The sequence below is a fragment of the Drosophila mojavensis genome, unplaced genomic scaffold, assembly GCF_018153725.1.
Source record: "Drosophila mojavensis isolate 15081-1352.22 unplaced genomic scaffold, ASM1815372v1 contig_108, whole genome shotgun sequence".
Lineage (NCBI taxonomy): Eukaryota > Metazoa > Arthropoda > Insecta > Diptera > Drosophilidae > Drosophila > Drosophila mojavensis.
In genome coordinates, this window is record NW_025318636.1 from 389,967 (window position 1) to 408,885 (window position 18,919).

At 38.8% G+C, this 18,919-nt stretch overlaps 1 protein-coding gene and 1 long non-coding RNA gene across 4 annotated transcripts in view; one reads left to right on the forward strand and one right to left on the reverse strand.

Moving 5' to 3' along the window:
- Positions 1–379: 379 nt before the first annotated feature.
- Positions 380–2,001, reverse strand: LOC122757598. Its single transcript, XR_006357695.1, has 2 exons — positions 600–2,001; positions 380–535 (listed from the first exon to the last, which is right to left on the reverse strand). It is a non-coding gene; the product is annotated as an uncharacterized LOC122757598 (long non-coding RNA).
- An 8,081-nt stretch (positions 2,002–10,082) lies between these two features.
- Positions 10,083–18,919, forward strand: part of LOC6578189 — a 71,705-nt gene continuing 62,868 nt past the window's right edge. For 2 of the 3 annotated variants that reach the window (XM_044010077.1, XM_002004070.4), the window contains exon 1: positions 10,084–11,219. In XM_044010077.1, coding sequence (XP_043866012.1) covers positions 10,307–11,219 — 913 coding nt within the window. In that variant the 5' untranslated portion in view covers positions 10,084–10,306. Of the gene's footprint in view, positions 11,220–18,919 lie in introns of all 3 variants that reach the window. The other variant, XM_044010113.1, reaches the window with a different exon arrangement.

An 18,919-nucleotide genomic window follows, 5' to 3' on the forward strand; every position in this document is an offset into this window, starting at 1 on the left:
AAGCAAAAAGACGCGAAAAATGTTTGATTGCTCGAAGGGTTCAGGGGATCTCGTAGTCGAGCAGTCTCGACTATAGCTTTCTTACTTGTTTAAATATTGTAATGCAGAAATTCCGCAGTCTGAAGAAAACGGAGTATACAATTTCAAAATCGCTTATGGGTTAGTAATGTGCATACATTACAACACAATATACCCGCAACCCATTAAAATGTCTTACTTCTTAATGTAATGTAATTGGAGAAATAATTGATTACTAATTGAAAGATAGAAAGGCTTGAGTAATGTAATATTTTTTGTTTAAATTTTTAATAATTATTTCTTAATATCTATAAATAAATCTATTGTCTTAAACTATGTCTTATTACTATTTTATTACATCTATCTATCTACATATACATCTTAAGCTATGTCTTATTATCTAGTTTATCCTTTTTGTCGAATTTCTGCTTTGCCAGTCGACCTTTCTGGACTCCAAAGCAGCTTCTTATTGTAGCTATATAGGTCTTATAGAGTCCACCTTTGGTTTTGATAGCATCTGTAAATTAAACATTATTAATTTTTTTGTCATTAAAAATACATGTAAGATGATTTATACATACCAGATGGAGCATCGCATCGCATATATGTAATTACATGCATATGTATTTACATATTTATGTGCGTATATTGCATGTGGTCATAAACGTTTGACCGTGCTGGGAAATAAATAGCCAGAATTGCAATGTATTAAAGCCAATCGAAAGAAGAACGCGTGCCTCACACAAATCGGTAAAATCCAAAACGAAATTCGACAGACGCAACGAAAGACGAAAATCGTTTGTTGATTAGAGGGGAAGGGGCATGCAAAACTGAAGTTGACAAAAGCTCGATTCTTTCGTACGAGTAGTCGTTTTTATTTTGGCCATTACAAATGCGCTGAAAAAAAATCTCATATGTAATGCATTACTTTTTTCTCGTATGTACTGCATTATTTCGTCCGACCTCATTCAGGTCATCGCCACTGGGTATTTGTCTCTTCTACTTCTCTTCTCAGCCGAAATCATGCAGATTTCCCCATAACTTAGTTCCTTGGGTACTCTTCTTAGTCGTACATTGAGCATGTAGATTTACCGTTATCTTAGTTATTTTTATATTCTTATTTGTTAAGCGATTAGAAGCGCATTTTCTTTTCGCAAAATTTTAAAATAATTGATGAAAAATTATTTAAAAAGCGAGGAAAATTTCTGTCGACATTGAAAATAGTGGTGTGTGCCTGGCCGGGAAGGGCTTTTCTTCGCGTACTATTGCCGAAAAGCGTGGTATCAGCCGAAATTTGACTCCGAAAACTCAAGTCAAAGGTTGCAAAAAACTGTTCTCGGGCTCTGATGCTCGTCTAATGATGTCGAAAATGAAGAAAAACAAGCTGCTAGCACCAAAGGGTGCTTCTCTAGCAATAAATAAAAATGTTAGCAAATGGACTGCTAGAAGAGAAATTCGTGGCTTCGGATATGTTTCATTCGCTAAAAAACAAACCTGCATTGTCCGAAAAGAATGTGAAGGCGAGTTTGAAATTTGCAAAGGATCACAAAAACTGGAGCATTGATGATTGGAAACGAGTTGTTTTGTCAGATAAATTAAAATTTAACCGTTTCCAATCATATGAAAAGCAATATTACTGGCGCAGACCAGAGGAATGCATTTAACGACATCATGTAAAGGAAATTGTCAAACATGGCTGCGGCAGCATTATGGTTTGGGGTTGCAAAACATACTGTAAAGATTATTTTCGCTCCATACGTATAGAGTCTATATATAAATCCTATCCCGACTTCAATCCTATTTAAAATCAGTGGTCAATAGTGAAAAGACGGCTGGGACAGTATGATGCAGGCCCAACGAACATAGACAGCTTATGGGAGTGCGTAGAAGCGGAGTGGAGTCGAATTCCGAAAGAAATGATTCAAAGCACAAGTCTCTAGTATTTGAAATACGCTTTTTACAAAAGTGAGGGTGAGGAGGTGGACAAGGGGTGGGGGGGTACATTTTAACAAAAACCGAATTTGCATAAATTGCATATTAGCATACATAAAAAATTTGGAGACTTTAGCAATAAAGGTGTAGGAGATATAATTTTATAACTGGTTTTCGATTAGGTTTTTTATCGATAAAAAAGATCGGGATGACTTATCGATTTTTAATGATAAACTTGATATGCGCGCTGTAATTACGGACATTTAACAAAAATTTGAAACAACAAGTAAGAAAGCTCTAGTCGAGACTACTCGACTACTAGATCCCCTGAACCCTTGGAGTAATAGCTATTTCAATAATTTTTCGCGTCTTTCAGCTTACACAAGAAACACACACACACACACACACACACACACACACACGCACACACAGGCATACATACACACACACACACACACACATACACAAACATTTACATACATATACACACACAAGCATAAACACGCATGGGCGGCAGTGAGCGCTTACTATGAGAACTTAATTGCTTAAAACTTTTTTTGTAGACGTACGATCTTCATGAAACTTTTAGATTATGATTATAACATGGATATGCATGTAATTGCTAAAGCACCAGTCTCTAGTATTTGAAATACGCTTTTTACAAAAGTGATGGTGAGGGGGATGAATTTAAGGGTGGGGGGTAAATTTTAACAAAAACCGAAATTGTATAAATTGCATATAAGCATATATTAAAAATTTGGAGACTCTAGCAATAAAGGCGTAGAAGATATAATTTTTTAACTGGTTTTCGATAAGGTTTTTTATCGATAAAAAAAGATTGGGATGAGTAATCGATTTTTAATGATAAACTTGATATGCGCGCTGTAATTTCGGACATTCCCATTTTCAATGGGAAATCAGGGTATAATGGTTTTGTTGAAATGTATGTAACAGGCAGAAGGAGGCGTGGCAGACCCCACAAAGTATATATATTCTTGATCAGGGCGACGAGCTGAGTTGATTTGGCCCTGTCCGTCGTCTGTCCGTCTGTCCGTCTGTCCGTCCGTCCGTCTGTCCGTCTGTCCGTATGTATGAACGCGTCGATTTCAGAAGATATAAGAGCTAGAGACTTCAAATTTTTTTTTAAATGTTCGTAATTACAGCGCGCTTATCAAGTTTATCATTAAAAATCGATAACTCATCCCGATCTTTTTTTATCGATAAAAAACCTTATCGAAAACCAGTTATAAAATTATATCTTCTACACCTTTATTGCTAGAGTCTCCAAATTTTTAATGTATGCCTATATGCAATTTATACAATTTCGGTTTTTGTTAAAATTTACCCCCCACCTCTAAATTCACCCCCTCACCCTCACTTTTGTAAAAAGCGTATTTCAAATACTAGAGACTTGTGCTTTGGCAATTACATGAATATCCATGTCATAATCATAATCTGAAAGTTTCATGATGATCGTACGTCCACAAAAAAGTTATTAAGCAATTAAGTTCTCATAGTAAGCGCTCACTGCCGCCCATGCTTGTTTATGCTTGTGTGTGTATATGTATGTTATTGTTGTTGTGTGTGTATGTGTATGTATGCCTGTGTGTGCGTTCGTGCGTGCGCGGGTGTGTGTGTGCGTGTTTCTTGTGTAAGCTGTAAGACGCGAAAAATTATTGAAATAGCTATTACTCCAAGGGTTCAGGGGATCTCGTAGTCGAGTAGTCTCGACTAGAGCTTTCTTACTTGTTTTATTTAAGCTTGGTGCGGAACCAAATTCAGCAGTTTAAAACCAAGCTTTAGTTATTGATATGTAACCGTAAATGTAATATAAACTTTGCAATTGTTGTGTGGGTGGTTGTCCCTTTTAACTCATTAACGAATAAATTGTCATGTTGCACCCGAATATGAGTTCGCCATTTACAGCTGCTGGAGGTTTGCGACAACCACATACCCAATATTCTGCTCTAATCAAGTCGAAATTAGAGAAATTTAATAAAACTAATCCCAGGGTGACACAGTTTGATCATTTGAAAGAAAGTATTATAATTTCATCACGCACATTATGAAGTATATGACGAAGTGGCTCTCATGGTGCCTTTTGCAGCCGGTTGTTATTATTTTTGTCGATCGGGGTAATAGATCCATCTCCATCTATAATGATCAAAATAAAACTGATCGGAAGGAGACTGAAAAGAAAATTAGTATCTGTCCTTGCATCACAAACAAACTATTCAACGCATTATTTAGTACATGCCGCGTTAGTTTCTGTGCACAAACCCGAAAAAGATGAATTGATGAAGGTATTAAAAGCTACTAGAGAAGTAGAACAAAAAACTTTGTTTGACTTAACAAATCATTGATATGCAATGATTTACCAATTCTCTAACAAATTAGCAGTAAGTCAACATTCTTAATCTAAATAAAGATTGGATATGTGATATATTTCCACCATAATGAGCTTGATAATGATAGGCTATTTGAAATTTTTGTTGTTGTTGTCATCTTAAATAAAAACGACTTATTTTTTTATAGGTATTGGAAGAGGGGGTGTAGGCGTGACCCAAAATAAAAAATCTAAAATTCTATAAGAATTTAGCAAAGATATGTGTAAAATTTGAAGCATCTAGCTTGAAAATTGACTTCATGCCAAAAAATCCGTCTTTTTATACCCTGAACCCATTGAAAATGGGAAATCAGGGTATAATGGTTTTGTGAAAAGTATGTAACAGGCAGAAGGAACCATCGTAGACCCCATAAAGTATATATATTCTTGATCAGCACGACGAGCTGAGTCGATATAGCCCTGTCCGTCTATCTGTCCTTCCGTCGATAACCCGGCCGATAAGTTCTTTATCGAGTATAATCGAAAAATCGACTTTTGGAGACTTCATATTTGCGTTGTATATAAAGTTAATGGATTCGAAGATTTTGCAATTTACTGATTTTGGATACCACGCCCCCTTCGCCCAAAATTAAAAAAAACGTATTTCAAGTACTAGAGACATGAGCCTTGGAATGTACACATCTTTTTAACCATATGCTCACGTTTTAAAAGCTTCATAAAGATAATCTTACTATAAGAGAAATTATTCAACTAACAAATTCTCATAATATTACCCACACTGCTGCGCAGCCCAAACGCAGTCGCCTACTTATCGCGCAGTCAGCAGAGCGCGTGCTTATGCGTACGTGTGCATAAAAGAAGTGCAGAATGATTGGAATATCAGTTTAGAGGGTTAAGGGTATCTTCTAGTCGAGCAATCAGAATGAATTTTCATAAAAAGCCCTCGCCTTGCACCCTAGTACGTTCGCCGAATTATTCAACGAATGCTTAATAGAAGAGACGGGACGAAGCAATACTGCTTCATCGCGACCCTGGACGTTAAGAACGCCATCAACACAGCTAGATGGGATATGATACTGAATGCGCTGTCACAATATAATATCCCTAAATATCTAAAAGAGATACTAAAGAGCTACTTCAGAGGAAGAACACTGGTATACAACACGAGTGAGGGTCCCCAAACTCATACAGTGTCAGCTGGAGTACCCCAAGGCTCAGTGCTGGGGCCTCTCCTATGGAACATCATGTACGACGGCGTACTGCGCTTGGAACTACCAGCAGGCGCGCACACCATTGGCTTTGCTGATGATGTAGCTGTCGTCGCCATAGGCAAGGAGCTTAAAGATACAGAGGATATGTGCAGCGAAAGTATCAATCGCATACGAAGCTGGTTGACAGGGCTCGAGCTAGCGGCGCACAAGACGGAAGTCGTCCTAGTAAGCAGTCGCAAAAAAGTGGATACTGCCAATATAAGGATAGGCAGCGTCAGCATCGCGTCAAAGCGGGCGATTAAGTATCTTGGCGTCATGATAGACACAAGATTAACTTTCCGCGAGCCCTTAGAATATGTGCATAAAAAGGCAGTTGTTTCTTGTAGAGCTCTCTCAAGAATTATGCTTAACACGCGGGGACCTAAACAGTAACGACGTCTTCTTCTAATGAGCGTCATTAGGTCTGTCATCCTCTATGCTGCGCCAATATGGTCAAGAGCGATGGCAACGCCGGGGCATTTGCGCGATCTACAGACTGAGCGCAATCTGAGTCAGCTGCGCTTTCAGGACTGTCTCCGATGATGCGGCGCTTGTCATAGCCGGCAGGGTGCCACTGGAGTACCTGGTCGCCGAAGCCGTGGAGCGAAATTCGCACACGCCTGTGCGACACAACGCTATCAGGGCGAACAGCATTGCACGATGGCAAAGGAACTGGAATAGCTCAGCTAAAGGGCGGTGGACGCACAAGCTCATCCCGGAGCTTGAACCATGACCCATGACCCAACCGCAAACACGGCGAGGTTAACTTCTACCTCTCGGGCCACGGATGCTTTCGGAGCTATTTGAAGCGCTTTGGTCACGAGGAAACTGACGAGTGCCCCTGGTGCGGGCGAGAGCATGTGGAAGACGTATGTATGTGGACGGTTCCTGGAGGAGAGGCGTCGTCTAGAAGAGGCACTGGGCCGCTCCATCAGAGCGGACAACATGGTCAACGTAATTCTGGAATTGGAGGCAGCTTGGAAACTTATAATCACCTTCGCGGCCACAATTATGATGGAGCTTCGCAGAATCGAGCGAAGACAAGCTGTCCCAGGCTAAGGGAGTGTAAAGTGCTTGCAAAGCAATGCTTTACGGCCGTCCCGCAAGCATTGTGCGCTACCCTTAGCAACCTAAACGTGGCACCTAAACGTAGAAACTTTGCAGTCGGGCGATATCGATTGCAGAATACTTACAGCCCAAACGCTGTCAACCAGAGTATATAGTGCAACTTTCAAGTCTAGTGCGAAACAAAAAACCGGGCATGATCCCATTCAAATTGGAAAATCATCGTTAGCTATTGCTATCATCATTGCATCATTGCATTATATAAATTTTTGATTTTTATTATATATGTATTTATATCTATATATTGGATACCGGCTTCAAGCTCGCAGCAGATCAGCGCGATTTTCCTATACATGTGCACACACTCATCGTCTATTCTATGCGTACAGACAGAAGCACGCCTTTTCTCACATTCTTAGAATTTCGATTGATTTCTGGACTTTCTAGCCGTTACTGTAGTTTTGTCTGATGACGCTCTCCTATTATGCTATTCTATTTTAGCAACTGGCTGGTCAAGCAAAGCAGTGGCGCGGGTGCTAAGGGCGACGCAAATTATGTTAGAGTAAGGGAGGTTCAAAACCTCTTTGATGTTATTTATTTATTTTTTTTTTTTCATACATATTTCTTTTTTTATAAAATAGATATTTTATTGGGAAGGGGCGAGCTTGAATGAATGGCACTTAATACGTTTCTTTTTCTTAGTCGAATAATTTTATAAGTTTAAATTTGTTTCTTCTTAAATAGCCCTCAAATACATATACGCAAATACATACATATGTATATATGTATATATGTAAGTCTGCACGCATAGAATCAAGCATTCCAGCCTTATACACGCGCTCATTTGTATGTGTGTATGTATGTACACTGCAACTGATTTGTCTTTGCATTGTTTTTGAATTTCCAGCCGCTACACTGGCTTTTCTTTGCTATATGGCGTCATAACAATAATGTGATTTCGTTTTAACATGTTTCCAGAGACTGCAAGTGTGTGTGTGCTTGCCCGTCACGAAATCATATTGTTTATTGGCATCAACGCTTTCATACCCTTCTCACGAATAACCATCGAAACGCTTACATTTTGTTTGCATGAGCATGACAAACGCTTTTATGATCTCGGTATACCCTTCATTCAAAAGGAAAGAGCTGGGATCGTCGCGAACAATTTTCAATTTCTGGGCGCTGCTGCTATTTGAGAGACCATAGAGAGAGAACATAAAGAGAGGGAGGGAGAGACTAAGGGAAAAAGAGCGCATAACCGTACTTCTTTTGGGAACGTGTGCATTTTGTGGCAGCGGTCGCAGCGCACTGATTTAGTCGTGCCTTATTTTCACTGCTTGAGCCTCAAAAGACCGAGCCGAGCAAATACGAACTTTGGTCTCTCTGGTCTCTTCTGCGCAATTTTTCCTCGTTGAATTTTTTTCTAGATGTCTAGTCTATGTTCCTGCAATAGGCAGTTAAAAAAGGCCAGATTTGGCCAGTAAAAGGCTAAGTTGGCAGCCCTGGCCCGAACCTAAAAATGAGGAGCCGAGCAAATACGAAGTGGTTTGGGAAATACCGCTCAAAAAAAAAACAACAAAGTTAAAAAAACAAATAAGAAGACTCTAGTAGAGACTGCTCGACTAGGAGATACCCTGAACCCTCTAATCTGATATTCTAATCACTCTGCACTTCTTTTCGACACACATACATACACACGCACGTATTAGAACGCGCTCTGCTAACTGCGAAGTAAGCAGCGACTGCGCTTGTGCTGCGCTGCAGTGTGGGCAATATTCTAAGAATTTATTTGTTGAATAATTTAATTCCTAGAAATACAATCTTAATGAAACTTTCAGAGCGTAATCATATGGTAAAAATTCTAAAGCACACGTCTCTAGTACTTGAAATACGCCTTTTACAAAGGTGAAGGTGAGGGGGTGAATATAGGGGTGGGGGGTAAATTACAATAAAAATCGAAATTATATAAAATACATATAAGTCTACATTTAAAATTTGGAAGCTCTAGCTCTAAAGGTGTAGGAGATATAATTAAATAACTAGTTTTCGATAAGGTTTTTAATCGATAATAAAATATCGGGAGTAGTTATCGATATATAAAGAAAAACTTGATATGCGCGTGATATACACGGACCTAGGAAAAAAAATTCAAGTCTCTAGCTCTTATATCTTCTGAGATCGACGCGTTCATACATACGGACGGACGGACAGACAGACGGACAGGGCCAAATCGACTCAGCTCGTCGCCCTGATCAAGAATATATATATATATAGTTTGTGGGGTCTGCCACGCCTCCTTCTGCCTGTTACATACTTTTAACAAAACCATTATACCCTGGTTTCCCATTTTCAATGGGTTCAGAGTATAAAAAAAATCATCGGCGTTATCATGTTAACTCAAAGTTGTTGAAGGCTAATGGGAAACATCTCTATATTTGTAAGAAATCACATAATACATTAAAATCAGAAATTTAAATGATGATATGCCAGTTTAAAGAAAATTTATTGATTGCTTTTGTTTGCAACAATGTTGAAATGCAATAGCTATTTTGTAAATGTAAATAGCAACATAAATACCAATATCGACAAACGATACTTCCATCGATATTTTCGATGGCTCCATCGATGATTCTCCAGCATACGGACGGACGGACAGGGTTAGATCACTAACCAGAGAACACATAGACTAGACAACTAGTGGAAAGCTTTTTGCACGCTTTTTTTAAGGCTTTAACACCCCAGACAGCTTTGGACTCGCTCGGCTCCTTACTTTTAGGTTCGAGCTACGAAAAAATACGAACGCACAATCATTTCGCTTCATGCGCTCGACCGAGATGGTCAAATTTTGAACAAAAGATCCCTCTATGCTCAATGTTTCCGTTGTTCTCTCTCTGCTGCAAATTGTTTGCATCGTGTGTACCTAGCTTTAGAGAGATAGAAATAAAAATAAGGACTTTCTTAACCTGCCCTCGTATGCCGGCTTATATACATAGTATATATATATATATATATATATATATATATATATATATATATATGTATATACATATGTATATATGTATATATGTATGTACATATATATATATATATATATATATATATATGTATGTATGTATATTTATACATATATGTTTATACACCCACATATATACATATGTATGTATGTGTGCATTATAATTATGAATTACATATATCCATTATTACATATATGCAGATATATATATGTATGTACACACATACATATGTATGTATTTACTATGCTAAGTGCTAGGGGGTATGAATTCGACGATATTGATGGCTACACACACTAAACACATACATACATATATATTTGTGGAGTGTTTACAGATAAATATTACTATAAACACTCAACATCTGCATGTGTATATTTGTGTATGTACATACATATATGTTTGTGCGTATATGCATGGATGGATAGATATTTATTTATGTATGTACACATATTGCTATCCACTTTTTCAGTCGTTAGGAGCACATGCATTCAGTTAGACTCAAAAGGCCTATTTACTCCAACGTCTTTTTCTGTGGTGCGGTAGCAATCAGCGATAAGATACATTTCTTATAGATACAAACACACACAACGCTTATGCGTAGACACCTATAAATAGTGTATGCTCAACGCATTGGCTTAAAAGTAAAAAATATAATATCGAATATAAATAAAATACTGATTATGTGTGTGAAACTGGCTTTTTTATACTTAGTTTTCTGTTATGTATTTAGAAATATCAATTCAGTCAAAATATGCTGTAATCCACAATCAATATTATATAAAATCTATGGACCGAATAACCTAACTACTTATAATTGTACTGACACCCTTGAAAGTCTAAATGAAACCGACAGTGCATACACTATTGACCTGCTTGGTACTACAGAAACTCCACAAGGATATGGCTTAGTCGAAATTAATGACACATTCGGTCTGACTAATTTTCCACAATGTGCGCACATCGGATACTCAAATGTATCCCTACTGACAGAAATATCATTTACCGTATTTGCAAACTCATGCATTCTTATTCTAGACAGCAAAAGTCTGGTTAGTTTAACATGCCAAGCGAAAAAAGATGATATGTTGCAAAGTATTGGCATTATAAATAAATGCTGTCCGCATGGATACTCCTTTGGCGCAGATATAAAAAAGTGCTATTTACGATACCCCGACTACAATAAATACTCTGCCATTTTTGATAATCCAATGATTTTTGTTGACAATTCGTTCAAGTGTCCCAAGAATAAAGTTTTAGTTGAATATGTACTAACGGCGGAAGCTATTGTGATACAAAATGAAAGAATTTTACTTAAAGAACATAAGAAATCATTTCAGAGAAGTGAATTTTGTATTGAAGTGTTAACTAAAAATGAAAACTCTCAATTCGATAAAAATATTCAACAATTTATAGTTCGTACTTGTCAACAATTAAAAATTTGTGATTCTGTACCGTGTGTTCGTAAGTGTTGTGTCGATGGTGAAATCTATGCGAAAAGAAATTTGACAACGGCTTGTACAAGAGATGAAAATAATTTTCAATATCACAGTATATATAGCATGAATACCAGTGGTGCTTTTGCCAAACCCTCAGGTATGCACAGTATATTATAGTTATGTATTATCACTAAACACACTTGGCCGGTCTATGTGTTCTGTGGTTAGTGGTACAGTCAACCCTCGTTATTTCAAAATTCAAGGGACTCTTAAAATATTTCGAATTATCGAATGTTTGAAATATTGAATAGTTCGAAATTTTAAGAGAAAGTAAATAAAACTTCGAATTATCAAGGGTTTTTATTTAACGTAATATACATATGTTCAAATTAATTAAGCTTTATAAAAAACTCATTTATACGGATTTGCTTCGAAGCACATTGCTTCTGCTCAGACTTTTCAATAATTTTTTTAAAGACAAAAAGTGCTGTTTCGTCAGTTTCGTTTTGTAGACAAAAGTTTTGTAAGTTATCCAATGAGGCTCTTGCTACCGTAACTGACACCGTTGCCAAAGGTTCTGATGTATCGTCTTCATCTTCATCGTTGCTCTTTTTATTCGTATCTTTCGCAGATAAAATTTTATCATCGGTTAGGGATCCTGAAATATCCACTTGAACATAGTCTTTTGCAACTTCGCTTTTCTTCTCACCTCCTTCTAATTTTCCAATTAGTTTCTTCTTTTCAGCAATCGTCAAATTTGTATACTTTTTAGGACTCATTTAATAAAAAACTTTAATATGTATACTAACGAAGTGATTCGTGCGGAAGCGAGCATCAAAATGTGCCTATGTTAATATGCGTAACACGCAACCACGCACAGTGAAGTTAGTTTCAGGGGAGTTCCAAAATTAAAAGTCAAAGTTCTTACTTCGAATTGTCGAGTGTTTAACCATATGAGTAAGAATTACATACCGCGTCTTAGCAATGATTTTTTAGTTCGAATTACTGAGTGCATAAAAATGTATGGACTTAATTCGAAATATAAAGAGATTTTGTAGGTCGACTGTATTCTTATTATTAAATAAGTGCAACTGTACCATTTCATACTTGTACATACATATACATACATATGTGCATATATTATTTTATTATAACTATAATTTGTCACGTATTTATTTCGCTATTTAAAAATATTTTTTCGTAAATAAAGTTAAAACAAAGCATACATACATATAAGCGCATGTTTTTATGCACATACATACATACGTACATGTAATTATATTACATGCCTTAAGCGATAGAAACAATATCAAGGAATTTGCTGCCAACTCCAGTCATTGTAAAATGTGATACAAGTTTTAGGGATTAGCGGTTTTATACCCTGAAGCAATTTTCATCAGAAAATCGGTGTATAATAGTTTTGTGAAAAGTATGTAACAGGTAGAAGGAATCATCGCAGACCATAAAGTATATATATTCTTGATCAGGACGACGAGCTGAGTCGATATAGCCCTGTCCGTCTTTCCGTCCGTCCGTATGAACGCGTAGATCTCAAAAATTATAAGAGCTATAGAGCTGAAATTTTGCTTGAAGATTCGTGTATACCATACCAGTACAAGCTTATCATATTTTGCTCGACTCGAAAACCATTTCCACTATGCGCACCAATGCATTCATACCCTTCCCAAAAATAATAACGAAAACGCAAATATTTTGTACGAGCTTGGCAAACGGTTTGAAGAGTTCAGTACACTTTTCAAACAGAAGGAAAGAAATGGCAGTCTAACGCGAAGAAATTTCAATTTTCGTGGGCTATTGCTTGTGCTCGCATGCATACATACACTCATGATGAAAATAATAGGTACACCCCTTAAAATTAAACTTTTTTGAGTTTAGTTTATCAAAACATATTTTCTACTGCCTTTAACATGAAAATTGAAATGCACATTTCTGAGTTAGGTATATATTAATAAAAATAAGTAAATTTGGAAAAAAAAAATATTTTTTCAAAAGTTACAAAAAAAAAAAACAAGTAAGAAAGCTCTAGTCGAGACTGCTCGACTACGAGATCCCCTGAACCCTTGGAGTAATAGCTATTTCAGCAAGTTTTCGCATCTTTCAGTTTAGACAAGAAACACGCACACACACACACACATACGCACGCACGCACACACAGGCATACATACACACACACAGGCATACATACACACACACAGGCATACATACACACACACACAGGCATACATACATACACACACACACACAAATACAGTTGAAGCCCATTCGGGTAAGCAAAAAAGAATGCTTTCTAGAGTTGTGCGACTCAGCCGAATATGACCCTTGGGGCAGGGCATATAAGACAGTAGTTAAAAGACCATACGCAGGTAAACAGGTGCAGCCGACGGATCGTCTAGAGCTTAAATCGATTGTGTAAACGCTCTTTCCAGAAAGATTAAGCTCCATTCATGCCCCGGAGTCCGGGTCTGAAAATCAGGGTTCAACGAGCACTGAAATTGTTTTAGTTACAGATGAAGAAATCTTAGTAGCTCTCAGAGGTCTTAGAACCAACATAGCTCCAGGGCCGGACGGGATCCCAAATCGTGCGCTAAAGCTAGCCCTCGCCTTGCACCCTAGTACGTTCGCCGAATTATTCAACGAATGCTTAATAGAAGAGACGTTCCCTGCAAAATGGAAGACCCAGAACCTGGTATTGCTACCCAAGGCTGGCAAACCACCAGACGAGCCATCTTCATACAGACCGATCTGTCTCTTAGACACCATAGGAAAGTGTTTTGAGAAATTGATCTGCTCTAGACTGGAGACTGCTATTGCTAGCGCCGGAGGCCTATCTCCAAATCAATTTGGATTCCGGAAGGCCCGGTCAACAACGGATGCTCTAGAAAAAGTTGTTGACCTGGCAACTTCCGCCATCCAAGGCACCAGATGGAGGCATCATCGCGACCCTGGACTTTAAGAACGCCATCGACACAGCTAGTTGGGATATGATACTGAATGCGCTGTCACAAAATAATATCCCTAAATATCTAAAAGAGATAATAAAGTGCTACTTCAGAGGAAGAACACTGGTATACAACACGAGTGAGGGTCCCCAAACTCATACAGTGTCAGCTGGAGTACCCCAAGGCTCAGCGCTGGGGCCTCTCCTATGGAATATCAGGTACGACGGCGTACTGCGCTTGGAAGTACCAGCAGGTGCGCACACCATTGGCTTTGCTGATTATGTGGCTGTCGTCGCCATAGGCAAGGAGCTTAAAGATACAGAGGATATGTGCAGCGAAAGTATCAATCGCATACGAAGCTGGTTGACAGGGCTCGAGCTAGCGGCGCACAAGACGGAAGTCGTCCTAGTAAGCAGTCGCAAAAAAGTGGAGACTGCCAATATAAGAATAGGCAGCGTCAGCATCGCGTCAAAGCGGGCGATTAAGTATCATGGCGTCATGTTAGACACAAGATTAACTTTCCGCGAGCCCTTAGAATATGTGCATAAAAAGGCAGTTGTTTCTTGTAGAGCTCTCTCAAGAATTATGTTTAACACGCGGGGACCTAAACAGTAACGACGTCTTCTTCTAATGAGCGTCATTAGGTCTGTCATCCTCTATGCTGCGCCAATATGGTCAAGAGCGATGGCAACGCCGGGGCATTTGCGCGATCTACAGACTGAGCGCAATCTGAGTCAGCTGCGCTTTCAGGACTGTCTCCGATGATGCGGCGCTTGTCATAGCCGGCAGGGTGCCACTGGAGTACCTGGTCGCCGAAGCCGTGGAGCGAAATTCGCACACGCCTGTGCGACACAACGCTATCAGGGCGAACAGCATTGCACGATGGCAAAGGAACTGGAATAGCTCAGCTAAAGGGCGGTGGACGCACAAGCTCATCCCGAAGCTTGAACCATGACCCATGACCCAACCGCAAACACGACGAGGTAAACTTCTACTTTACGCAGATCCTCTCGGGACATGGCTGCTTTCGGAGCTATTTGAAGCGCTTTGGCCACGAGGAATCTGACGAGTGCCCCTGGTGCGAGCGAGGGCATGTGGAAGACGTCAACCACATTCTTTTCGAATGTGGACGGTTCCTGGAGGAGAGGCGTCGTCTGGAAGAGGCAGTGGGCCGCTCCATCAGAGCGGACAACATTGTCAACGCCATGCTGGAATCGGAGGAAGCTTGGGAACTAACAAGCACCTTCGCGGCCACGGTGATGATGGAGCTGCGCAGAGTCGAGCGAATGAGAAGACGAGCTGTACCAGGCTAAGCTAGCGCATAGTGCTTGCGAAGCAATGCTTTACGGCCGTCCCGCAAGCATCGCGCGCTATCCGAGCCACCACTCAACTTGCAACTTGTAGTATAATAAGATTGTAAATAAACGAATATAAAACAAGTAAGAAAGTTCTAGTCGAGACTGCTCGCTTACGAGGTCCCCTGAACCCTTCGAGCAACTGATATTTCAATAATTATTCGCATATGCACACATACAAGCATATACAGACATACGTACGCACGCATAAACACGCATAGGCTGCTTACTATGGGAACTATGGGAACTTCATTGTTTAATAACTTTTCATGTGGATGGACTATCTTCAAGAAACTTGCAGATTATGAATATAACATAGATATGTATGTATTTGCCAAAGCACACGTCCCTAGTATTTGAAATACGCCTTTTACAAAAGTGAGAGTGAGGGGGTGAATTAGAGGTGGCGGGTAAATTTTGACAAAAATCAAAATTGTATAAAATATATAAGTATACATAAAAAATTTGGAGAGTCTAACTTTAAAGATGTAGCAGATATAAATTTATTACTGGTTTTTGATAATGTTTCTAATCGATAACAAAATAACGGAGTAAGTTATCGATATTTAAAGCAAAACTCGATATGCGCGTGCAATACACGGACCTAGGAAAAACATTTCCAGTCTCTAACTCTTATATCTTCTGAGATCGACGCGTTCAAACATATGGACAGACGAACAGACGGACGGACAGACAGACGGACAGGGCCAAATCGACTCAGCTCGGCACCCTGATCAAGAATATATATACTTTGTGGGGTCTGCCACGCCTCCTTCTGCCTGTTACATACATTTCAACAAAACCATTATACCCTGATTTCCCATTGAAAATGGGTTCAGGGTACAATAAACAAAAATGGAGCTTTTTGTGCTTGACAAAAATAATAGGTACACTTTACTTTCGTAAGATATATATTTGTTTTTTATTTTCAAATGATTCAAAATCTTTTGCTATTCTATTTTTGGATCAATATCCTGTATATTCTCTTTTATTTTCAAGCAAATTTTTTATCTGATTGGTCATACTCCTAATTAAAGCTTGGCAGGTCTCATTCGTAATCTTCCTCCAGGTTTCTTGGACACAGTCCATTATTTGGCATTTATTGTCACTCTTTTTCTTTACCATCTGTTTTTTCAATGCACTACACACGTTTTCGGTTGGATTCAGATCAGGAGAATGACTGGGCCAAGCGAGAGTGTCCAGTCATTCGAGAGCGAGAGGGTCGGAAAAGTTGCAATCCTTATAATGCGTAGGTCCAGTTCTAGTGTGGTTTTCGATGGACTTCCACGTATTCCCTTTTTATACCCTGAACCCATTTTCAATGGGAAATCAGGGTATAATGGTTTTGTTGAAATGTATGTAACAGGCAGAAGGAGGCGTGGCAGACCCCATAAAGTATATATATTCTTGATCAGAGCGACGAGCTGAGTTGATTTGGTCCTGTCCGTCTGTCTGTCCGTCCGTCTGTCCGTATGTTTGAACGCGTCGATTTCAGAAGATATAAGAGCTAGAGACTTCAAATTTTTTTTTAAATGTCCGTATTTACAGCGCGGATATCAAGTTTATCATTAAAAATCGATAACTCATCCCGTTATTTTTTATCGATAAAAAACTTTATCGAAAACCAGTTATAAAATTATATCTCCTACACCTTTATTGCTAGAGTCTCCAAATTTTTTATGTATGGTTATATGCAATTTATACAATTATCCACCCCCTCACCCTCACTTTTGTAAAAGGCGTATTTCAAATACTAGAGACCTGTGCTTTGGCAAATACATGCATAGTCATGAAGTTCATATGTCCACAAAAAAAGTTATTAAACAATTAAGTTCTCATAGTAAGCGCACACTGCAGCCCATGCGTGTTTATGCGTGAGTGCTTGTGTGTGTATGTGTTTGTGTATGTGTGTGCATGTGTTTGTGTATGTGTGTGTGTATGCGTTTGTGAAGGTTACTTAGTATTTTACAACAATAAAAGAAATCATTCTTATTCTAAACTTTTTTTTCGGGCTGAAGTAATGGAGTGCACCTATTATTTTCAGCAGGCCCTTTTCAGTGGATTGTGACTACTATGAATTTATGGGGAAATATAATATATTTTTTTTTTGGCATGCATCATATTGCCAGATTGCTCTCTTAAAGTTACCATCCAGCTTTCGCGAATCAAATATCAAAAATTTATTAGTTATGACAGAATCTTTAAAATTTTTTGGGTGTACTTATTATTTTCATCATGAGTGTACATATACATATTTGTGAGAGAAGAGGGCATCGAGAGAGAGAGAGAGAGAGAGCTAGGGAAATATTAAACATGGAGGGATCTTTTGTTCAACATTTGACCATCTCGGTAGAGCGTATGACGCGAAATGATTGTGCTTTCGTATATTTTCGTAATCCGAACCTAAAAGTGAGGAGCCGAGCGAATACGAAGTTGTCTGGGGTGCTAACGCTCGAAAAACAGTCGGCAAAAATCTGTACACTACTTGTCCGATCTATTTTTTCTATGGTTAGTGCTCGAACACTTTTAGACTTGGACACTTCAGATTTACTGTGTATATACAGTTGATCGATACGAAGATTTTGTAATTTATAGATTTTGGATCCACGCCTTCTTCGCCCTTCTTCTTTGTAAAAATGTATTTCAAGTACTAGAGACTTGTACTTTGGAATGTACACATATATCATATGAAAGTTTCATAAAGAAAGTCTTTCTACAAGAGAGATCAACAAATAAATTCTCATAATATTGCCCAGATTGCAGTGCAGCCCAGGCGCAGTCGCTTGTTACTGCGCAGTTAGCAGAGCGCGTGCTTATGCGTGCGTGTGGATGCAAGTGTATGTATGTGTGCATTAAAGTAGTGCAGAATGAGTAGAATATCAGCTTAGAGGGTTCAGAGTATCTCCTAGCCGAGCAGTCTCGACTAGAGCCTTCTTACTTGTTTTTTACTATGTCAGTGTATATCACGCGCATATAGAGTTTTTCTGATAACTACTTCCGCTATTTTGTTATCGATTAAAAATCTTATCGAAAACTAGTTATTAAATATATCACCTATACTCTCACAGATAGAGTATGCAAATTTTAAATGTAGACTCATTTGTATTTTATAGAATTTTGATTTTTGTTGTAACTTACCCTCCACCCTTATTTCCATCCCTCACCAACAAATTTCTAAAAGGCGTATTTTAAATACTAGAAACTAAAATTTAGCATGAATATTCGTGTGTACCATACCACACACTGCTCCTCAAACTGCTGGGAATGCAGAGCTTTCATGGCACAAAATCCTCCTCGTCTATCTGATGACCCAAATTCCGATATAACTGTCCGTTCTCCTCCACGTAATCCTGGAACTTCTCAGGCTCCTTTATAATCCTCTCGCGCATTTTTTGTATCCACCCGCAAGGGGATCATCTTCCACGGCCTGTTGACAACTGTCTAAGGGTGGCCGGGACAGTGCGTCAGCCACTACGTTTAAGCTCCCTCGATGATAACGCACGTCGAATTGATATTGCTGCAGCTCTAGCGCCCACCGAGCG